General features: G+C 40.9%; 2 protein-coding genes across 3 annotated transcripts in view; one reads left to right on the top strand and one right to left on the bottom strand.

Moving 5' to 3' along the window:
* The window catches only part of OGFOD1 (2-oxoglutarate and iron dependent oxygenase domain containing 1), a 25,261-nt gene extending 12,657 nt beyond the window's left edge, over nucleotides 1-12,604 (bottom strand). The window contains exons 1-4 of one of the 2 annotated variants that reach the window (XM_044256111.1): nucleotides 12,561-12,604; nucleotides 9,762-9,907; nucleotides 5,641-5,687; nucleotides 2,038-2,138 (exon numbers count right to left, since the gene is read on the bottom strand). In XM_044256111.1, coding sequence (XP_044112046.1) covers nucleotides 2,038-2,138; nucleotides 5,641-5,687; nucleotides 9,762-9,896 — 283 coding nt within the window. In that variant the 5' untranslated portion in view covers nucleotides 9,897-9,907; nucleotides 12,561-12,604. Of the gene's footprint in view, nucleotides 1-2,037; nucleotides 2,139-5,640; nucleotides 5,688-9,761; nucleotides 9,908-11,840; nucleotides 12,059-12,560 lie in introns of those variants that run through there. The other variant, XM_044256110.1, reaches the window with a different exon arrangement.
* NUDT21 (nudix hydrolase 21) overlaps nucleotides 12,272-23,877 on the top strand; it is a 20,198-nt gene continuing 8,592 nt past the window's right edge. Inside the window, exons 1-4 of the mRNA XM_044256112.1 lie at nucleotides 12,272-12,511; nucleotides 15,911-16,111; nucleotides 16,954-17,017; nucleotides 21,483-21,572. Of these exons, the coding sequence (XP_044112047.1) occupies nucleotides 12,396-12,511; nucleotides 15,911-16,111; nucleotides 16,954-17,017; nucleotides 21,483-21,572 (471 nt within the window). The 5' untranslated portion in view covers nucleotides 12,272-12,395. The remainder of the gene's footprint in view (nucleotides 12,512-15,910; nucleotides 16,112-16,953; nucleotides 17,018-21,482; nucleotides 21,573-23,877) is intronic.

Raw genomic sequence — 23,877 nt, forward strand, 5'->3', positions numbered from 1 at the left:
GAGAAGAAATGGGATATTTATATAATCCTTAAGTATCTCCCCACAAAATTCTGATTCACTTACAGAAACAAAAAGAACAAGTTTATAGTAGGAAAACCTGACATCAGTTACCACCTTAATTAAATAATCAAAGTTAGTATCACTAGCCTATGACACATAGAAACCACATACCCCTTGATAAGATGCAGCAAAAAACCCCACATAAATGATTCTGTAACATTTCCACCCAAAAGGCAAGGCTTGAATCTAATCACGAGGAGGCATCAGACAGATCCAAATTGAGGGCAGATTTACAAAAGGAGTCCTCTGTAAGCCTTTGGAAGCATTTAGATCATGAAAGTCCAGGCAAGACTGAAGAACTGTTCTAGACTGAGGGAGACCAAATCAGGCACGACAGCTCTGCAAGCCCGGAGAGGATCCGTTTGCAATCAAGGACCAAACAGTGGAACTTGAATGGAGCCTGCGGGTTAGATGGGAATAATGTATCGATCTTAATTTCCTGATTTTGGTGGTTTACTGCCATCACCTAGGAGAATGTCCTTGTTGTAGGAATCACTGAAGCACATGGGGGGCCTGGTGCAGGCCAGCAAACTACTCTCAAGTAAAATGGGAAAAAACTATTTGTACAATGCTTGCCACGTTCCTGTAAGTTTGAAATGATATTCACTTAGAAAGAAAAAAGTTTTTTAAAAAGGATGTAGGACAGGACTTGTCTTGTGTATCACTCAGCCTCAAAAATGGTTACCAGGGGCGCCTGGGTGGCTCAGTGGTTTAAACCTCTGCCTTCAGCTCAGGTCATGGTCTCAGGGTCCTGGGATCGAGCCCCACATCGGGCTCTCTGCTCAGCATGGAGCCTGCTTCCCCCTCTCTCTCTGCCTGCCTCTCTGCCTACTTGTGATCTCTCTCTGTCAAATAAATAAATAAAATCTTAAAAAAAAAAAAGTGGTTACCAATGTATACTTCTCCCATTAGACTTTATACTGTATGAGAATAAACCCACATCAAAATTCCGCTTAGTAAAACAGGGGTGTCTGGGTGGCTCAGTGAGTTAAAGCCTCTGCCTTTGGCTTGGGTCATGATCCCGGGGTCCTGGAATCGAGCCCTGCATCGGGCTCTCTGCTTAGCGGAGAGCCTGTTTCCCCCCTTCTCTCTCTCTGCCTGCCTCTCTGCCTACTTGTGATCTTTGTCTGTCAAATAAATAAATAAAAATTTAAAAAAAAATTTTTACCTAGTAAAACAAATCAAAACACTTTCCCTTTCAGGTGAAAAAGCAAACATGCTTTCAAAAAGACATTTCTATGCTCATAAAGGGAACAGGTGACAATGGAAACCTCTGAAGGGAAAGGGGGACAAGGAGAAGGTGCAGGGCCTGTCAGGGTTTATACTGTATCCTTCTATATTGTTTGAAGATCTTTTCTTTAAAAATATAGCCCTTTCTTACCTTTAAAAGAACAAGGGGAAAAAAAAAAAGAAAAGAAAAAGGCACTGAGGGATACTTGCTCCCTAGGAAGCCCAAGAGTGGCATTGACAATACCGTATCTGAGTTTCCTGATGCTCCATACCGAGTTGGCTGGTGTGTGCCTTGTCAGCATTTTTCTGAAAATGTGGTCAACAGCTTTCTTCATATTTCCACCGAGGGGAAAACTGCCTTATAAGGTAGGCGTTTTGGTATTCGAGCCAGGTCAAATCTATTAAGTAGGTCCTAATGCGGGGTCCCTGGGTGGCTCAGTTGTTAAGCGTCTGCCTTTGGCTTGGGTCATGATCCCAGGATCCTAGGATCGAGCCCCACTTCAGGCTCCCTGCTCAGCGGGAGGACTGCTTCTCCCTCTCCCTTCTCCCACTCCCCCTGCTTGTGTTCTCTTTCTCTGTCAAATAAATAAACTCTTAAAAAAAAAAAAAAAAAAAAAAAAAGAAGGTCCTAATGCTATGGGGGGGCGTGTCCAAGTCTAGGAATCTGGCACACTGATGGTATCTCATCAATACTATGTAACTAAATCCTGTAAGTCCTCCAGACATCAAGGCCTTTATCTTTCTTACCAGAGAATTCATATTTAGCACAGGACATGTCAATAGTTGATTCCAGGTCAATCTTGGAAATGTCAGCAAGCCAAGTCCGGAAATCTTCAAACAGAACTTTCCTAGAAATGTCAACAAAGGTAACTTGTTAGCCACAGCGTTTGGATCTCGGCCACAGCTACTTTTTCCTGGACGCTGTCGTAGCTTCTTTACTTTCAACTTGCACAGTTTAGGACTTGGACCTGAAATAAAGAGAAAGAAATACAAAGCCATCTACTATAATATAGTTTTGCTCTGCTATTCCGTTTCACTTTCTTCTTCTTTGGTTGATAGCATGCCCCATCACGGTAGTACTCTGCCGTCCGTCATAATTCAGCACACTGATGTTCTTTCCGGGAGTTTTAGACACATTCTGTGGCACTCAATACTGTTTAATGACCACTTGGGTGACACTGTTGCTGATTAAAAACTTCAAGCTGCAATGATGGTACCTTGCTAACTGTGTAGGATCAGAAAACCTTTCATAGAAGTTCTGATGCTAGCATGGTACTAGTAAGAGATGCCGAACATTTCCATTCACCAGCTAACAAGGCTCTCTGTAGAGAAATCTCTTTAACCCCATTTATAATTCACTCAGCCAACTGACTTTGAAATTATGTGAATCTTGATGAGTTGAGAACATTTTGAAAGGACTTACATCAGTTCATATGTTGCACACACAGACAATATTTTTTGGACCATCTTGGTCCAGATGTACACAACTGAAAATGCAGCTGTGCTGTTCATAATTAAATGTCAAGTTTCCAGGCTGATCTCCTAAGATTTTAATACCAAGTCTCTTTTCTATTCTATACATTACCAAACCAAAAAGTTCTATAAAATACTGTGCGAGGTTGGGCCAACCGGAAATGCCCATGTAACTTAAAAACAGAGCTGCAGACTATATCCATTGTGCCAGCAGAGCAAAATGCTGAACCAGGCTTGAGATGTGGGCGGCGAACATTTCTGCAAAGTCTTGATTCTTTAAGCAACTATTATCAAAGCCTTAAATCCCTCTTTTACTGGTAACATTGGCTTCCTCAAATGTATTCCATAAAAAGCTCCTCCTTTAGTCACTCTGTGAAAGTGTCACAAGGACAGGATTATTTTCTGTCATTATTCTCATTTGTTGATTGAATTTAGGAGAAATCAAAGAGTATAAACATCACTTTTCTCTTCCAAGGAATCCCGTCTCTCACTTCAGCCGGCTGTGATCCTGTGGGTCACAGGATCCATTCCTGTGGGAATGGAACTTCAGTCCTACAGGAAAGGCTTACCAGAGGCATGCTGTGAACTAAAGAGATAATGCCTTCTAGCGCAATCATCTCTCTTTGGAACAACAACAAAAGTTCAAAATAAATATGAAATATTAGAGATGCAGTTCACACACAAGCAACACTTCAGAATTGGGAAGAAATAATAATCCTTGCAGGCTGCCATCATATATCAAAATGTCCCAGAGGATGAAAGAGAATGAGAAAAAAAAATGACTTCTGTATAAATGAAAAACAGTTATTACAAAGTAACATCGTGCTTCTTGTAGTAAAACCAGGGAGGGAAAAGCCCTCTATAAGTAAAAAGAAACTGTTAAAAAAACACCTGAAATCCTACAAGCCAGATTTAAACATTCCATTCTTCTGTCTTTTCTTTTGTACACAGATAGCCAAATATACCTCTTTTTAAAAAAATCATTCACATTGGGGCATCTGGGTGGCTCAGTCATTAAGTGTCCGCCTTTGGCTCAGGTCATGATCCCAGGGTCCTGGGATCGAGCCTGGGATTGAGCCCTGCAACAGGCTCCCCGCTCAGTGGAAAGCCTGCTTCTCTCTTTCCCACTCCCCCTGATTGTGTTCCCTCTCTCATTGTGTCTCTGCCTGTCAAATAAATAAATAAAATCTTAAAAAAAATCATTCACATTGTGCGTGCAGTTTTAGTGTCTTTTTTTTTTTTAAGGGTTTTATTTACTTGACACACAGAGAGAGCACAAGCAGAAGTGGCAGACAGAAGGAGAGGGAGAAGCAGGCTCTCTGCTGAGCAGAGACCCTGACGTGGGGCTCAGTCCCAGCACCTTGGGATCATGACCTGAGCCAAAGGCAGACGCTTAACCAACTAAGCCACCAACATGCTCCCATCTTTTCTCTTGACAAGTGTACTGCATCAACTCTAATATGCTTTCTCTGTAAGAAGAATCATTATTTTGCTATCACTTAAAAAAATGTTGTCAATTAAAATAGGACACAACAGTAATTTGTGAGACATTGGATCTCTGCAGTGCTAAAATGTGAAAAAAGAAAATGTATCTTAGAATTGGTGAAATTGGGTTTAACTTAACCATTCTCATGTATTAAAATTCACACATGTCGGGACGCCTGGGTGGCTCAGTTGGTTGAGCAGCTGCCTTCGGCTCAGGTCATGATCCCAGTGTCCTGGGATCGAGTCCCACATCGGGCTCCTTGCTCAGCAGGGAGCCTGCTTCTCCCTCTGCTTCTGCCTGCCATTCTGTCTGCCGGTGCTCGCTCCCCCGCCCCCGATAAATAAATAAAATCTTAAAAAAAAAAAATTTAAAATTCACACATGTCATATTCAATGGTTGTAGAGTTTTCTGCTCATGCTTGTATCATTACTTATATATATCTCAATGAGTGGCCATTTAATTTGTATATCATTTTTCATTATTTTGGGGCACCCAAGTGGCTCACTGGGTGTGTCCGCCTCTTGATTTCAGCTCAGGTCATGATCTCAGGGTCTTAGGATAGATCAAGCCTGCATCAGGTTCCACACTCAGTAGGGAGTCTACTTGGAAGATTCTTTCTCCCTCTCTCCCTTCCCCTCTCCCAACTAGCATTAGAGCGTGCACTCTCTTTCTCTAAAATGAATAAATCTTAAAATTTTTTTTTTTTTTTTTTTACTATTCTAAACATTACGACATGCAATCTTGCGAGGAATTTTTTGATCACATCCTTAATTATTTTCTCAGGGTAAATTCTTTTTTTTTTTTTAAGATTTTATTTATTTATTTGACAGACAGAGCTAACAGGTAGACAGAGAGGCAGGCAGAGAGAGAGAGAGAGGGAAGCAGGCTCCCTGCTGAGCAGAGAGCCTGATGTGGGGCTTGATCCCAGGACCTGGAGAACATGACCTGAGCCAAAGGCAGCGGCTTAACCCACTGAGCCATCCAGGTGCCCTCAGGGTAAATTCTTATAAGTGGAATGACACTATAAAAAGGTAAGCATAATTTGAAGAGTTTTGATACATTTTTCAAAACCATCACCTAAGAAAGGGATCTATAATTCTGTCAGCACTGGGGGGTTTTGTTTTGAATATATGCCAACCTAACATGTGAAAAACGGTTTCAGCAGTGTTTCCTTGATTGCTGACAAAGCTGAACATTTTATCACTGAGAAGGTGGGCGCTGGAATCAGATTGACTTGAGTTTGTAGCTTAGTTCCCTCGGTTTTCATCTAGGAAGCCTTGAAAAAGTTATGTAATTTCTCAGTCTGTTTTCTCCTCTACAAAATGGGATAATGACCTAACGCTACATGATGTAACATTTTCCACACCCAAGAAATATGATTAGTTATTTACCTTAAAGCACAGATGTGAGGCTCCCTTCTCTTCTTCAAATCATCAGACTTGATCATAGAAAAAGAAAAAAGAAAAAGGTATTTCATTTATATATTAGAAACACATAGGAATGCAGTTCAGTGCGTATCCTAGTAGTAGAGGATTGTGGTAAAGAGCCTGGACAACGACAAGATGCCTGGGTTTGACCTGTGGCCCCTCCATGTGGCAGCTCCGTGACCCAGGCAAGTTACTTAATCCCTCTGGACCTTATTCATGCAAATACTTAAATAGTCATTGACAGAAGTGTTTATTTTCTTTTTGAGCGAGACAACAAACATAAAAAGCTGAAAGTTGGTAAGAAAGAAGGTGACAAAGGCACAGGGAAAAACAGCAGGATATGAGGGACTAGGTGTGCTGAAGTTTGGGAAAAGGTCTGCAAGCACAAACATGGTGGCCAGACTAGATTTCACTGAGTGAAGCCAAGCTCTAAGAAGGTTAGGAAACATGCCAAGGGAATATCTAGGCAAAGAGGATTCAAGGTCCTGGAGCGCCTGGGTGGCTCAGTCAGTTAAGTGTCCAACTATTGATTTCAGTCAGGTTGTGATCTCAGGGTTGTGAGATCAAGCCCCATGTCAGGCTACCTGCTCAGCACGGAAGCTACTTGAGATTCTCTCTTCCTCTCCCTCTGCTCCTCCCACCCCCCAACACTCTCTCTCTAAAAATTAAATTAATTAATTAAAAAGAAAAAGAGGATTCAAGGTCCTGAGCATGAAGAAATCCAAAGAGATTGTGGCTGGAGCATAGAGAGTGGGGGGGACAGCAGTCAGCAGTAGGAGGTGAGGCCCAAGAGGCAATGGGACACCTTAGAGCTCTTCTAAGTATTTTGGCTTTCTGTCAGAGAAATGAAGAACCTTTGGAGGCTTTAAGCAAGGGAGTAATAGATTTCCATTTACGTTTTTAAAAATTGAGATAAAATTTACCATTTTAATCATCTGAGTGCTTAATTCAGTGGATTTAATATACTCATGATGTTGTGTGGACCACCACCATCTGATTCCAGAACACGTACCATCCCCACCCCAAAAGGAAACCCTAGAGCCATTAGGCAATCTCTGTATATATTCTTCTCCCCCAAGGTCCTGGCAACCACTAATCTACTTTCTGACTCTCTATATGGATTTGCCTACTCAGGACATTACATATAAGTGGAATCCTACAACACGTGGCCTTGCGTGTCTAGTTTCTCTTAATACATTCTCAGGGCTCCTCCATGACACAGAAGCATTGCTCTGCCATTCTTATTCCTGGCTGAGTAATATTCCATTGTGTGGCTAGACCACACTCATCTGTCCATTCATCAGGTGATAGACATTTGGGTTCTTTCCACTTTTTTAGATATTATGAATAATCTTCTATGGCCATTGGTGTACTTGTTTTTATGTGCACATATTTTCAATTCTCTTGGGTCCACTGTTATTTGAAAAGAACACAATGGCTGTGATTGTATAAGTGGGCAAGAGTGGAAGCAATGAGACTGGCTAATAAACTAATAGAATAATTCTGATGAGAGGATAAGATGCTTTGGACTGGTTGTTAGTAGTGCAAGTGGAAAGAAGTATTTTTTTCCAGATATGTTTTGTGGAGAGAACCTGCAGAATTTCCTGACAAACTAGGTATGAGGTGAGAGAGGAACAGAAAGTTTTTAGCCTGGGCCACTTGGAAAGGTAGAGTTGCCATTCACTGGATGGGTAACTTTGCAGGTGGAGAAGATTTAGGGGGAGAAGAACAGGGCTTAAGTGTGAGACACTTAACAGATATCCAAGAATAGAGGCAAAGCTTTGGGAGTCCCTGGAAATCTGCCTGGAAGTGGCCTAAGGGCAAAGCCCTAAAGTACTCCATCAGTAAGAAGTCAGGTACAAAAGGAAGACTTACCAGAGGAAACCAAGCGCTTACCAGGTAGAAGGAAGACCGAGAGAACATGGTATACTGAAAGTAAAGAAAATGTCTCCCAGAGAAAGGAGTAACATAGTAGCTCAAATGCGGCTGGAAGGTCAAGTGAAATGAATCCTGTATTTATTAATGTGGAAGTTGTGAGTGACCTTGACAAGTGTAGTTTCGGTGGAGTAGCAGGTAAAAGCCTGATGTAAAGTGGGCTTAACAGAGAATGAGAGTAGTATTTGAGAAATACTTTGAGAAAGCACAGACAACTTACATGGAATTCTACTGTTAAGAAGAGCAGAGGAATGAGGTGAAAGGCAAAGTCAGGTCAAAAGCATTTTTTTCTTAGGAAGAGCTTTCTTTTACATGTCACAAGGAATGATCCAGAAGATAAGGAAAAAAACCAATGTATTCCCCTCATCTGTACAACAGGAATAGTAAGGTACTTCCTTCGTAGGACTGTTATGAGTACTTAGTATGGCATAAAGCATGCACTCGGTAACACTTACTTTAAAATACCCAGAATATCAGGAAACTCTTACTGACACATTTGCTTGGGAAGGTTGTAAGATGTCATACACCCCATTATTATTATTATTATTTTTAAAGATTTTATTTATTTATTTGACAGAGAGAGAGAGAGAGATTACAAGTAGGCAGAGAGGCAGGCAGAGAGAGCGGGGGAAGCAGGCTTCCCAGTGAGCAGAGAGCCTGATGTGGGGCTTGACCCCAGGACCCGGAGATCATGACCTGAGCCAAAGGTAGAGGCTTTAATCCACCCAGATGCCCCGAGGTTGTAAGATGTCACAGATCCCATTATTAAGGCAATTCATAACACAAGCAAAAAAAGCAGATATAAGCAAAGTTTGAAGGGATAGGAGACTAAATATAGGTTTTAAATCTACTGTTTTAGGATGAAGAAGTTCAGTCCCAACAGCAAAGTAGAATTTTACCAAATATCCATATGATCTAAAGTCATCTTTTTCCCCCCTCCTCATTACCCACGCTCCTTTTTATTATTTTGCCACTCATTGATATCAGTTAGAAGTATTTTCATCTACCAGACTGCATCAAGTAAAAACCAGGTTGGTTTCTCTGTTTTAGTAATCAGAGACATATACAGCCCTAAATCAACAGGATAACATAGTCTTATTGAAGTTGATATAATTACAAAGGCAGACAGCTGTGGCTTTTAATGTATATAAAACTTTACTAGGATAAAAGTTTAACTTTCATCAGATTTCCTCACCTAGTAAGAGTCATATCAAATGTGTTTTTAACTTGGTTAATTATATGTGTTAAAGCCCAAAGATTGACGGATGGGAGGACACAATCAGCTCTAGTGCAAAAGAATAAAGGCACGAGAGGGAAATCACGTTATTTACTCCCTCATCACAGATAAAGAGAAACCAAACAGTTTCTAAACCGTTTGGTTTCTCTTTAGAAAGAAATGCAAAGAAAACAAAATAATCCTCATCTTTTTCATTTTTATTTTATTCTGTGGTTTTTAAGGGCTGATATCCTTGAGATTTTAGGAAGGATTTACAAGCGTGATATATACCATGTACTAAAAATATATTACCCTCAAACTGGGGAAGCCAATGACCTATATTTCTACAACCAGACTGAGCCCTGTCTTCTGAGAGTAGAAAAACTGGCCTTGATTTTGATATGGTCTTTCCTGCCAAATTAAACTGTCCACCAAAAAAAGAACAGATCTCACTTCCCATAGTCAGATTGCGATGCACAGTGTACTACAGTATATAAAGCTACCTAAAGGCATGAACTCAAAAATGTAAATGGGTATTATTTTCCAACATACAGCTCTCTTCAGCATACCAATCCCCAAAATGTACTTAATCCCTTTTGTTTATAATGTGCTTAACTTACTGGCTTGTTGTATTTCCTGACTATCTGTCCCCATCACTAGCACCTCTCTTAGTTTAAATTTAGAAGCCTTACAGGGCAGGAACTGGCAGGAACTGACAGCCTTCTGTCAGAGGTTCCCATGCAATAATTATAGCACCTAACACACTGTTAATATTCAGTAAGCTTATGTGAAAGAATGAATGCTTTTAGCCATGTCAAGGCAAGAACCTTTCAAGGCAAAGCCAATCTAAAATCTCTAGTCTAAAGGTAACAAATGATTCTGTAGATAATGCATTTCTGAGGTGGAAGAGTGAATGTGAAAGGGACAAAAATACCTGCTGGAACTTATATAAATCGTTATACTTTTCATGGAAGTCCAAGTTCAAAAGCTCCTTCTGAAGCCCTTCCAAGAAGTTTTGGCTTTGGATGAAGTTTGGGATCACGCAGTGAAGAAAGGGATCCATGTCCATGACAATGGCCTCTGTTGGAAGGAAAACATTACTTATAGCTTTTTCCCCTTTTGTATTTTTTTTAAAGATTTTATTTATTTATTTGACGAGAGAGAGAGATTACAGGTAGGCAGAAGGGCAAGCAGAGAGAGAGGAGGAAGCAGGCTCCCCGCTGAGCAGAGAGCCCGATGTGGGGCTCGATCCCAGGACTCTGAGACCATGACCTGAGGTGAAGGCAGAGGCTTAACCCACTGAGCCACCCAGGTGCCCCCTGCTTTGTATTTTTGACCCAAATAGCATGGCACAGGGAATACAAAAGGGAATGCTCACACATTTTCAGAAATCTAGTACCTAAAGACTTGGGGGAAGAATTATAAGCTCTCCCCCACCTTTTTTTACCCATTCAATATTACTTTTTAAATATATTCTGCTTAAAATTCTAGTCCTTAGGAGTACAGGTGGTGTCACTAAATTAAGGTTCCTGTGTTTTTTTGTTCGTTTGTTTGTCTGTTTGTTTTTTAGTTCAGGGATTAGCCACTGAACTGAATATATTTTAGATTCTTTATTCATTTCCCCCCAGCTTAAAGTGAGAGGAGCAAATAAAAAATGAGAATAGAGGAGCACCTTGGTGGCTCAGTCGGCTAGGCATCCAACTCTTGATTTTGGCTCAGGTCATGATCTCACGGTTGTGAGATAGAGCCCTGTAGTGGGCTCCATACTAGGCTAGGAGCCTGCTTAAAAATCTGTCTCTCCTCTCCCTCAGAGCTTCAACCCCTAAAAAAAAGAAAATAGCAATACTGGCTGACAAGTTTTTTTCAACCCTGCCTTTTCTTTCCCCAAGTTACCGTTGGAGGAAGTTACAACTCACACTTTCTTTCTTTCCTTTTTTTTTTTTTTTAATATCTTTTTTTCCCCCAGATTATTTATTTATTTGACAGACAGAGATCACAAGTAGGCAGAGAGGCAGGCAGAGAGAAAGGAGGAAGTAGGCTCCGGGCTGAGCAGAGAGCCCAATGTGGGGCTCGATCCCAGGACCCTAGGATCATGACCTGAGCCGAAGGCAGAGGCTTAACCCACTGAGCCGCCCAGGGGCCCCCAACGTACACTTTCTTTTCAAATCAGTTCAAGCATAACTCTTCAATGCCTTGATTTCGGTCTCAAAATTTTAGCTACTGCCTCTGATACTCTAAAGATTAGGTAACCCCCTAATATTAATAGTCACCACCACCAACACCGCCATATAGTCCGTGCCAAATACAGTGGTGTTACATACGTGATGTCACTTCATCTCCTCCGCAACCCTGTGGTAGACATTATCGCTCTTTCCATCCTACAGCTGAGGATATCAACAAGTCCCTGCGGGTACAGAGCTTGCCCTTTCCACACTAAGCGATCACTTTCTATGTACCTCCAGACACCCAGGACTCACCCCTTCAAAGCACCTAACAACTGAAACCAAAATCATGGCAAACTCGAGGAGGGAAAGCATGATGCATGAAGCGGAATTCTCATCCTCTAAAGCGATATCTGAAGCTGTGGCAGGAATCGTTTAAGGTGGGTTCCTTCCCTTGCTCAACACTCGTTTACTTCCCTCGGGTCACGTAGTCGACCTATGAGCGTGTAAAAACGAGTAAGCTCGGGTGCCAGCTATCTGACAGCTCGTAATACATGCTCTGGCTACACGATTTTGGGAGAGCCGGTCACTGCCCTCGGAGGAACTACAAACTTGCATGCCCCTCTGCTTCCCAACTCTGGGGCCTACATTTTTTCCTCTTCTCAGATTTCTAAATCCAAGCCGAAGTTGGAATAATGGAGGGCAGCCGGAGAGTCCGAGGTGGCCAAAGTCACACCGTCTCCAGGGGCCTCTTCCCTTGTGGCCCCGCTGCCGGGGGGGCTCGGTTCGAGTGGCAGGACTTTCAGAGGCCCCCAGCCAGACCCTGCTCCCCGCTCACAGCACCCGGTTACCGTGACGGAACGGCGTCCTGCGGCTCCAGGCCTCAGACACCTGCTTTTTCAAGGTTTCTTGCGTGACAGCGTCCGAAAACTCCGCTATCACCTCCTTCTTTCCCTTTTTCCCGGTCCGGCCGGGAACAGGCTCAGCTGGCCGTTTCCCATTCATCTTCTTTTAAGCTACAGACCCACGCCGCACTGATTATGCAGCTACTCTCCTAGGCTGACTACAATTCCCCAAATGCCTCCACTCCCGTGTTCCCCAGCGCCGACCAATAGGAAGTACCAAGGTTAAAGAAGGCGGAGCCCATTTCTGGTTTACCAATGGAAGCTCTAGATATTGCGGCAGTCTCATCAGAGATTGGCCTAGTGGTAGGCTGGCCTCCGCCTCTCTACTTCCTGCCGCCAGAGGCTCCGGATGCACTTCCGGCGTGCTTTCCCCTCCTCTTGCGCTCTCATGTTAATGGCGGGTGGCGTCTGCTGAGGGGGACGCAAATAACCGCTACCGGCAAGGGAAAGTCTCCTTGCCTGCCCCACTTCCATTCTCCGCAAGTATTCGAGCTCGCCAGTATGTCCGTGGTTCCGCCTAATCGCTCACAAACTGGCTGGCCCCGGGGAGTCAACCAGTTCGGCAACAAGTACATCCAGCAGACTAAGCCCCTCACCCTGGAGCGCACCATCAACCTGTAAGTGCGGCCTGGCCTTCGCGCGCTGTATTCTCGGGCACCCCCTTACCTCGTGAGCGCTCCCAGAGGCTCTCAGTCTTCTTCCGGCGCGTCCCCGGCCCTCGGTGGGCTTCACGTCTCCCCATCACCTGCACTCCCGCTGGCGAATGCGCGCCTTTCTAGCTCCTACGGGGCCCTTCGTGGTTCTCGAGCGCCACAGAGTTAGAGCCCTACTTGAGAGGGTTTTCTTTTCCTGGAGAGAAGGCTTGCTCCCATGCCCCTGGATTCAGTCATAATAGGAAAATCCCAAGTTTGCTTTTGAACTCCTCCCTTCCCCACGTCTCCAAGAGGAAACCATTGCAGAACATGGTGTTCATTTTTCTTATCCAGTGTTTATGTTTTCACGTCACGTATGTGGTATTGCTTTTGTGGGTTCTTCTTTGATGTGAACGGTATAATGTATCGTGTGCGCAGTTTTCTTTTTTCTGTAGCAGTGAGGTTTGGAGAGCTAGCTATATAATGCGTAGGTTTAGGTTTTGTTTCCCCCCCCTCCCTTAACGGCTTAATTGATACTTGAGCTCCAGAATACACCACATTTTATTCATGTGCTCGGGGCCATCTGGCTAACCTTCTGCATTCACCTGTCTTCTCTCCGCAGCGACAGCAGCCAGGGGGCCGCAACTTGGGAGGGTGCCTACTGTTAAGGTTAGGCTTTCATTCAGACCGTGGAGGGAACCAGCGTGTAGCCCCAGAGAACCCATTTTAGGCTGCGTTTTTATTTTCAACACTTTTCTCTTTGAACCCTTCAAGCTGTTGCATTTCGATGTCACTCTCAAAAGTTAATCTCGCAGTGGCAGGTAATTGGCATTGGAGCTCTGTCTGGCTCAAGAAAATTTTTGGTATTCTCTCTCTCTCTGTTTTTTTGTTTCTGAGAGCTTGTGAGCCACCGTGGTGCTGACCCTAATGAAGGAAAGTGGCCGGTTTCTGGTCAATGTTTAAGTAAAGTGCAAGGACTGGGGCGCCTGGGTGGCTCAGTCAATTAGGCATCTGCCTTCTGCTTATCCCAGAGTCCTGGGATCTAGCCCAGCATTAGGCTCCCTGCCCAGTGGGGAGCCGGCTTCTCCTCTCTCTGCCTACTACTCCCACTGCTTGTGAGTTCTGTCAGATAAATAAATAAATAAACAAAATCTTAAAAAAAAAAAAAAGTGCAAGGATTTACTGATACTGGCGTTTCCATGAGAAACTTTAGGTGTTTCTCTATTTTACTTTCAAATAAAGGAACTTTTTCCCTTCAAAAATGATTTGAAATTGAAGAGATGATTGCTATTATTGTTTTACTTGGCAAAACAATTTGGCAAAAAAAAATTGGTGCTGGCATGGAAATTTAGACAATAAAAATACTGGGTTTATGAAGTCTAGCTAGATTGATGTGTATATACAAGTTAATATCTCTAGCTGTTACATCAACATAATAGTTTAATTTCATATCCCCTCTTTAAAACATCTTCATAAGATACCCGTGAAGCCGAAAAGGCAAATGTTCTTTTTAAAAATGTGAAAGCACAGCTTCTGGATTATGTTGGTAATTAGGAGTAGGGCTTGTGGTTTTTTCTTGATTTAACTTCATTACTGGATCAGTTTGCATCAAGTTACTATGTAGAATTAACATGGTGAAGTGTTTTTATTTTTACTCCATTAAAGTTATGAATTGATGAATTTACAGAATGTTTCCTCTCCTGGATAAATAAGGTATACAGAAAACCAAAACAAAACACTTGTGAACTCAGTTCACCTGGGTAAGTTATAATCTAACTTGAAAACAAGTCCTTTCTCCCCTACTATACTTTTTTTTAGGATGTACTATGTGAAAGTCTACTTTGTACCAGGCACTGGGCATAACCGTGGGTGTATAGTGGTGAGGAAGTAAGATGTAGTCCCTGCTTTGCAAAGTTCACAGTGTGATGGGAATAAAACGCATGTCTGGGCTGGCACTATGATTTCATACATGAAAATTCTTAATTTCATTTAGATGGCATCTCTTTATTGATATGAGAGCTAGACTTGACAGTTTAGATATGTACGGCTATCCTTAATTCTTTCTAATTCAAGTTGTGAATACTAAATGTTAATACATATAAAAAATTGCCTGGCACATAGTACCGGGTGAAATTGTTGTGACAAGCAATGATGTTAGATTCAGCCTTGGGTCTACTGGGGAAGTCCTTGAATTCCTTAAAGCTGCTTCATTCATGCCTAGAATTTGGCTTCAGTGTTAAGTTTTGACAACCTTGATTTGTTTACCTTTCAAGAATAGCTAAGTGGATTAATTATATAGTTGTTGGCTTTTAATGTTAAGTCATTTTTTTAAAAGATTTTATTTATTTATTTGACAGAGATCACAAGTAGGCAGATAGGAAGGGGAAGAGAGAGAGAGGAGGAAGCAGGCTCCTGGCAGAGCAGAGAGCCCAATGTGGGGCTGGATCCCAGGACCCTGAGATCATGACCTGAGCTGAAGGCAGAGGCTTTAACCCACTGAGCCACCCAGCTGCTCAATGTTAAGTCATTTTGATACGGAATAGGCAGGTGTGGTCAAAGCATTCTTACTCAAAGACTTATAATCAGAGGGTTCTTTACTGTAAGGGTAATGATTGGGGGGGTTACAAGGTGGTATGTTTGATTAAATATAAATAGGGGATTTTTAACTATCTTTAAGGAAAAATTTGATATTTACTAGGCAAGATGAAAATTATCTTAATATGAGCTATATTTGGAATTCTTGCTAGAGGAGAGAATATTCAGAATAGATATGGTTGGCAAAGGATTTGAATTACTAGAAGGGAAGAGTAAGGCTATTGGATAGAATACAAGCAGAAAGTCAGGGTTTATTTAGAGGGGACGGAAAAGTTCACCTGAAGAGGAAAGGGTTGTGGTACCAGAAAAGTCTGAGGATAGTTGACTGGGAGAAAAATAACTGAAGAGTTGATGGAAGGTGGTGGCTCACTTTGTAGAAAAAGAGATATTAGTCTTTAGCACCCATAATTAATAGAATTTCTAGTTAGATTAGTAGAAGATCCCAAGGGGGCATTAGCCAGGTTGACAGTGTTAGTCTAACAGCTGTGATCTAAAACCAGAGGATTTCCAGATAGCCACTTCTCTAAGCATTTGAGGGCCTTAAGGGGTGGTGTTATATATACTTGAAAGTTCAAGTGTGGTGTAGCAACTTGATGTAATGGAAGCTGTCCATCCATTCCAAAGAGCTGGATTCTGATCTCTGCTGTCACATTAACTTGCATAACTTTGGACAAAACCTGGTGTTTTCCAAACTTTTTCCCCCCATAGTTTCTTTGTGTGTGTTTGGTATCTGTCCTGGTAAATTATGGTCCTCTGTTCTCATGTTAGATATTTGTTTTTGGATCACAGGTACCCTCTTACCAATTATACTTTTGGTACAAAAGAGCCCCTCTATGAGAAGGACAGCTCTGTTGCAGCCAGATTTCAGCGCATGAGGGAGGAATTTGATAAAATTGGAATGAGAAGGACTGTAGAAGGGGTTCTGATTGTACATGAGCACCGGCTACCACATGTGTTACTGCTACAGCTGGGAACAACTTTCTTCAAATTGTAAGTGTCATTGGAAGTTAGCAGCCAGACAACTTTTAATAGGATTGCTGTTTTATACAGTTTTGGAAACCATTTTTGACGTTAGTCATTTAGTTACATAAGCACTGCTGTTAATGGAGTGTTTAGAAAGAGAAAATCATTTCATTTTTCAGTGTAATGCTCATTTATTCCTTAACTGGCAATCTGCATATTTCTGTATATTGTTAAGAACTGAGCTTGATAGAAGCTTCATGAAGCAGATTAGTCGAAGTTCAATTTCTAGATGTCATTGTATCATTACTAAGAACAATTCTTTCTTTCTTAGGATGAATGGTGTTTCTGATTCTTAAAATGACTTGCATTTTTATAGGTAACTGTTTAGTTTTATCACTTAAACTCATAAATATCTCCGTATTATACATTCAGTGCACAACCATTTGACCAGATTGTACCAAAAAGAGAGGTCTCAAATCCTTAGTTTGGAATTCTTGAAGAATGTCTCATTTTTCAGACCGAAAAAATGTGGTCCGTTGCCTCTTTGGGCATTTCTAGAATCCATTATGACCAGATTGCCTTCCAGAGAGAAGAGAGTGGGATAGACTGGTGGCTAGAATTTGTTTATTATGTTACATACTTTGTTTAAAACTAGGGTTTGTGCAATGTTAGTCTGGTGAATTAAAAGGAGGAGTTCAATTTTCTAGCACATTCTTCCCCCCCCTTTGACATTTGTTTTCTCTAATTGCCTTCTGTGACACTTAAATATGAGTTATTCAGTTATATGATAGAAATTATTATTATTGTGTTCTTCCTATTATCCTAAAATTGTTTTAAGTTGAAAGCTGAAATTCTTAACCTTTATACAGACCTGGTGGTGAACTTAACCCAGGAGAAGATGAAGTTGAAGGACTAAAACGCTTAATGACAGAGGTATTTCTCCATTTAACCACTTTGGCGGTTTTATCCTTGCCCATCTGAATACCATCAACTGAATGGATAAATAGACTTTTTATCTTTTTTATTTTTGTTATTTTGAATAGTTTTCACTAAATCTTAAACAACAGAGTGTTAGTACTATGTTTACTTTCCATTGAAGTGCTGATGTAACAGTAAGGGTTAATAAAAGCCAACATTTTATTGAGTACTTACTGTGCTAGGCATTGTTCTGAGTGCTTTACATGCAGTAGTTCCTTCAGCTGTCACAACAGCCCTAGGGAGAAGTAATGTTATTAATCCCATTTTACCAAAAGGGAAACTGGGCACAGAGGGTTCAAGTAACTTCCTTGATGTTTGCAGGTAGTTTGTCATGGAGCTGGAGATGGAATACAGTTAGTTTTGTTGCGGTGTAGGCCGCTATAGGGTTTTTGACAAGAGTGATTCCTGTTATAAAGCTATTTTCATTTTTGACATATCTTTTAAGCTTTACCCACATTGTGCTACCTTTTAAAAGTCACTCTAATGTCTGTCTCTAGAGACTTGAGGCCAAATGCATAGATGCTCCAGGTTTTGAAGTTACAGATTGTTTTTATTATTATTTTTCTTTTTTTTTTTTTAGCAGGCAGTCCTTCCCTCTTTAATTATAAAACTAATATGCATTATGTGCAAAAATCTTGGCAAGTACAGAAAAGCAGGAGAAACAAAACTAAAATCACCTGTAGTTGTACTACTTTGACCTATTGGTTTATCTTTCCAGTGTTTTTTTAAGTACATTATACCTTTTAAATATTGTGCTTTGCTTGCACTTCCATTTACATGGTTGATTGCACCTATTTGCTTAACTCAGCTCCTTCTCAGAAATCCCACGAAGAAGGAAGTAAAAGGTCTTTTAAAAGATAGAAATTCAGTAGAATTGAAGGAGTTTAAGATGAGACAATTGCAAAAAAGAATTTTTAGAAGCTAGAAAAGCAGATGGGCATATCACATCTAACTTAGCAGAAACCTCTGCCCAGCAGGGGGTAGTTCAGGACTTTGCACTCCATAGCACCACACAGGCTGAGGAATTGGAAGTGCCAGGTGCCCCTAAAAGTGGGAGCATGCATGGACTGGAAACTGGATTGTTAGTAGAGATTGACTCAGAAAACACTAAGCAATGAAAAAATAGAATAGATGAGAATAAATGAGAGTTTATATCCTGAATAGTGAGACTTACAGATTTCTACTACGTTGATAGAATTATGACGATTAGGCTTATATACTTCAGGCTGAAGGTTGGAGATTTTGTTTCTGGAGAAAGTGACCAGTCCAAAAAAATGCCTCCAGATGATGATATTTGGGAATCTTCCCAAAGAATAGTGTGGCCCTGCCACTCAGGGTGACAGCTAAGCACCTTAGTATTTTACCTTACTTGTGAGCCAGGCTTTTGGAGAAAGTTTCTTAACAAGAAAGAGATCAAAAGAAGCAAATGAGGGGCACCTGGATGACTCAGTGGGTTAAAGCCTCTGCCTTCCGCTCAGGTCATGATCCCAGGGTCCTGGGATCGAGCCCTGTGTCGGGCTCTCTGCTCGGCGGGGAGCCTGCTTCCTCCTCTCTCTCTGCTTGCTCCTCTGCCTACTTGTAATCTCTCTCTCTCGTCAAATAAATAAATAAAATCTTTAAAAAAAAAACAAAAGAAGCAAATGGAACTCAACAGAACACAATTTAGCAATCAATAAAATTATTATTCTAGATGGGATGAGAGGAGATAGCTCATCTTTGGAACCCTGGGCCATAAAAACTATTGAACCAATAAGAAAGAACTCATGAGTATTCAAAAAAAATGTTAGCAGAAACAAAACATTCACTATAGGGTTAAAAGATTGAATTGAGGAAATCTAGAAAGTAGGATGAAAAACAATCTAGAGGAAATCTAGAAAGTAGGATGAAAGTAGGAGGTAAAACAGAGGTGAGAAAAGATAAAATTAGTGGGTCATCCTAGAAGGACCAAAGTAGATTATAGACAAATAGAGCAGAGGAAGAATATCAAAGCAGTAATTCCCAAACTTAAGGAACATGAGTTTTCAGATCAGAAAGACCTACTGTCCTGCCCTTTATAATGAACGTTAAAAGATCCATGCAAAGGCGTATCATGAAAGTTTCAATCAGTATGGATAAAGAGAAGATCTTAAAAGCTTCCAAAGTTGGGAAGTGGAGGGGAGACATGAGTTAAAGACAAAGCATCATCAAAAAAGGTATTGACTTCCTAGAAATAATACTGGAAGTTAAAAGCCCTTGTAACATGCCTTCATAATTCTGAGAGAGCATGATTTCTGCTGTAGAATTGTCTGTATAATCAAACCATAAATCCAGTGTGCAGGTAAAACTATTTCCAAACATACAGAATTTCCAGAAATACAGATCTTGTAACTTTTCTCAGGAAGCTGCTAGAGGGTGTTGACTACCAAAATGAAAGGAAAAACTAAGAAGATACAGGATTCAGAATGTAGAGAGGATCTAACAACATAGGCAGAGGGAAGCCCTAGGACTTGCGTTGTGAGGCAGGGTTGAGAGCACTACAGAGCAGAGGAGGATGATAGAAAGTGTTGCTTGGGGGAAAAAACATGAAATTGACAGAATAATTGACATTTGAATTGAGAAGAAATTTAAGTTCTTGGGAGAATGTGGACATGAAGTAGTGATAGTGAATGATATGTGTATGGAACAGTTATTAACTCTGAAAGAAAAGGATAGTTGTGTAAGAAATGCAATTATAGTTTACTCAACGCTGATGTGTCGAGTCACCTAGTCATAGTAATTTAAATACTGAATGCAGTCTCCTTTTTTTAAAAGATTTTATTTATTTATTTATTTGACAGACAGATTACAAGTAGGCAGCGAGGCGGGTAGAGAGAAAGGGGGAAGCAGAGTCCCTGCTGAGCAGAGAGCCCAATGCGGGGCTTGATCCCAGGACCCTGGGATCATGACCTGAGCAGAAGGCAGAGGCTTTAACCCACTGAGCCACCCAGGTGCCCCCCCCGACTGCAGTCTTAACCAAATACTGATTATGGGAGGATGGTAGAAGAGAAAGTATGAATGGAGGATATAGTTTAAAGATCTGAATTCTCACTCACAGTAGGAGGGTGTTAATTGCTTTTTTTCTTTAAGTTTATAAAAATGTAAAGTAATCAAGAAATGACCAAAAAGCATGCATGGAAAGTATAACTGTAGTGGATAAACCTGATAAACAGTACCTCAGCCCAGGTGATCAAGGTTAACATAGTAAAAGTCGTGTCTGTGTAATATGCTCTTGACATGATGTAATGAGAATGGTACTTTAGCTTGGTGGTCTTCCTCTCTAAACTCCCCAAAATCCATAATCCCTGTCTGAGAGGCATGGTATTAAATACTTCATTAGTATTCCTCAAAACTATGAAGATCATCAAAAACAAAGAAACTGAGAAACTGTTAGTCTATAGGAGAAATTACAATTAAATGTAATGTAAGAGGAAGAGGAAATTTATATCTTTACAAAAGAAGGAAATTCTGGGACTGGAAAGGACATGAGTTAAAAACTAACCTTTCAGTTAGTAAAGTAAAAGTATTGGTTCATTAGTTATGACAAATGTGCTAGTATAAGATGTTAATAGGGGAAACTGGCTGTGGGATACATAGGAAGTTTGTACCATATTTGCATTTTTTTTCTATAAATGTGAAACTAAAACAGTTTGATTTTTTGTCTCAGCTTTTTATTTAAATTCTAGTTAATTAACATACAGTGTTTATAGTTTTAGGGGTAGAATTTAGTGATTCATCACTTATGTATAATACCCCAGTGCTCATCACAATTGTCCTTAATACCCATCTCCCATCTAGCCCACACACCGGTCCGCCCTGCTCACCTCCCCTCTAGCAACCCTCTGGAAAATCGTTTCTTTAAAAACAAGGTGAATGCTTGTGAAGAGTAGAGGCGAGTATGGGGGAAAAACGCTAAGAGTTGAAAGTTGTAGCCAATGGAAATGGGGAAGTGGGACAGGGAACTGCTCTTTCTCATTGTAGACCTTGTAGAACCATGTTTGACCAATTAAAACATATAGAGTATAATTTTAATTAAAATGACTTAAGTTTAATATTCTGCCACCCAGATTTATAAAAATGAAAGGTTTTTTTCTATAATTTAGTTAGGTGGTGATTTACACAAGCTACAGTTGATTCTAGTAAAACTATTGTATGTATGGCATTGGGTTATGTGAGAAATTGGTCACCTTTGGTTTTTCTTGTGTGGCCAGGGCATAACAATAGATTAGTTGGTCCTATATAGTTACGTTGTTGCTGGATTGCCATTTTGGAACTAATAGTTATGTCTTGGGCCAAATGACATAGATAATAGTAGATAAGAAATTATAAAGAGGAAATTTACATCTTTACAAAAGAAGTATTTTCATGGGTAGGTATTACTGGTTGTATTATTTCTTTTTGACAGATACTGGGTCGTCAAGATGGTGTCCTGCAAGACTGGGTCATTGATGACTGCATTGGTAACTGGTGGAGACCAAATTTTGAACCTCCTCAGGTCAGTGTTCTTTTCTATTTGCTGGGCATTTAGGGAAGTAGAAAACTACATTAATTCCAGCCTTTGGAAAAGAGTATAGCAGAATTTGACTTTCTCTCTCATTAATGTAGATAAAAATTTTTAAAAACCAAGCATTTTTTTCTTTGAAAGAAAAATTTCACATATACAAAAGTAGGAATAATAAAAGTCCATAAATCCCATTACCTGTCTTCCACCTTCAACAGTTAACAGCTCATGGTCAGACTTCATTTCACCTGGCACTCTTTTCCCCTCCCTCAACTTTGATTATTTTGGAACAAGTCCTAGGTAATTATGTCAAATGTAAATATTTCAATAAATGTCTCTACAATGTAAGGGTCTCTTTAAAAACAACACAGTATACATTCTCACACTAAGAGTAAGAATTACTCCATAATATCATTAAGTATTTGTATCTCTGACTAGTTTCAAGCTTGTATTTTGTTTTCTAATTTGTTTAAATTAGGATAGTCTCTTAAGTCTCTTTTGGCTGGTCACTTTCCTGGTTCTCTTTTTCCCCCTCTCATAATTTATTAATAAAAACAAGCTTTTTAAAGTCCTTTGTGTTTCCATTGCTGATTGCATCTGCCTGTTGTCATTGAACGTGTAGTTCTTTTGCTTCTGTCCTATAAACTGGTAGATCAAGAAACTGGATTTGACTGGTGGGGGAAATATAAGGCTCACCAGAGCTGGTGTATTGTTTAATTTCTGCATAATAAATTACCCCTAAACTTAGCAGTTTAAGACAGCAGACATTAGTTCTCTTCATTTCTCAAGGTCAGACATCTGGGAGCTGCCTAGCTGGGTGGTTCTTGCTCATGGTTTCTCAAGAGGTTATGGTCAGGCTGTCAACTGGGATTGTGTCACCTCAAGGCTGGACTAGGGCTGAAGGATCTGATCCCAGGTTCACGCATGTGTTTGTTAGCAGGCCTTTCTTCTTGCGCTGTTGGACTGAAGGCTTCAGTTCCTTGTTGGGTGTTGACCTGAACGTACTCTCTGTTACCAGGAGAGTGTCTCCATAGGGTAACTCCCAGTGAGGGAGCTGGCTTCCCCTAGAGCTTGAGATCCGAGGTGGAGAAAGTGACAGAGAGCAAGAAAGCTGTAGTCTGTATAACCTAATCTTGACAGTGACGAACTGTCAGTTCTGCTGTATGCTACTGGTCACAAAAGCCAACATAGTACTTTGTGGGAGGGGACTACACGAAAGTGTGCAGGAAACAGGTCGCTGGGGGTCATCTTGGGGGATGGCCCTCACAGACAGTACGATGCACTTCCATCAGAAGTTTTGTCATGTCTGGTTATGTCTTTTTGTAATGTTAGCCGCTCGTTGATAATAGTTTTTTGGGCTTATTAATTCATTAGGGTTGTCGTCCTTTTATTTTTTTAATTTATTTTTTAAAAAAGATTTAACTAATTTACTTATTTGACAGAGAGATCACAAGTAGGCAGAGAGGCAGGCAGAGAGAGAGGAGGAAGCAGGCTCCCCGCTGAGCAGAGAGCCCAATGTGGGGCTTGATCCAGGACCCTGGGATCATGACCTGAGCGGGAGGCAGAGGCTTTAATCCAGTGAGCCACCCAGGCGCCCCGTTTGTGATCCTTTTATTAAGGGAAACTTCTCTCATCAACTATTTGGTTACCCTGAGGTATAATTTATGTAGGAAAGAATAGATGCTTCTTTTCAGAAGAATGAGTTAATTTATTAGTATCCTTCAAAGACTTTATTCACAAGAAAGAACAAGACAGAGACTTGGGTGCAGATAGATTGTTTGGTAAATGATCCCAGAAAACAATAGACTGATGAGACTGATGGGGGAATTACAGCTATGGGCAGCTGGACCGATCCTGCTAAGGACTGTGAGGAACCATATGCAATGTACCTTAAAATTGTTCATTAGAAGAATGGAAGGCTGGAGACTCCTACCCCAATGGATGAGGGTTGTATTAACTCCCTTGCACTTTCATGTTGAGTCAGAGCACAGATTGTGAGATTTTCTGGGGCTTTAGAAACTCTTTGAGGCTGAAAAGCAGAGAGTGAGACAGTGGCAGTAAGCTGGGAGCTTTCTGGCAATTTCCAACACAGCTGCCCTGAAATCTGAGGTGGGACGAGATCTGACGGGGTGGTAATGAGGTAATTCGGGACCAAAAAGCATCTGGTTCAGTGACCTTTTAAAGTGTCCTATGACATCATGGTTTAAATATATTCCTTGTGTTCTAATCCATTGTAATGATTGATAATGGTACTGAGCTGAAATTTTCTTACCTTTAACTGATGGGAGACTCTGATCCT

This window comes from Neovison vison, chromosome 7, assembly GCF_020171115.1.
Source record: "Neovison vison isolate M4711 chromosome 7, ASM_NN_V1, whole genome shotgun sequence".
Taxonomy (NCBI): Eukaryota; Metazoa; Chordata; class Mammalia; order Carnivora; family Mustelidae; genus Neogale; species Neogale vison.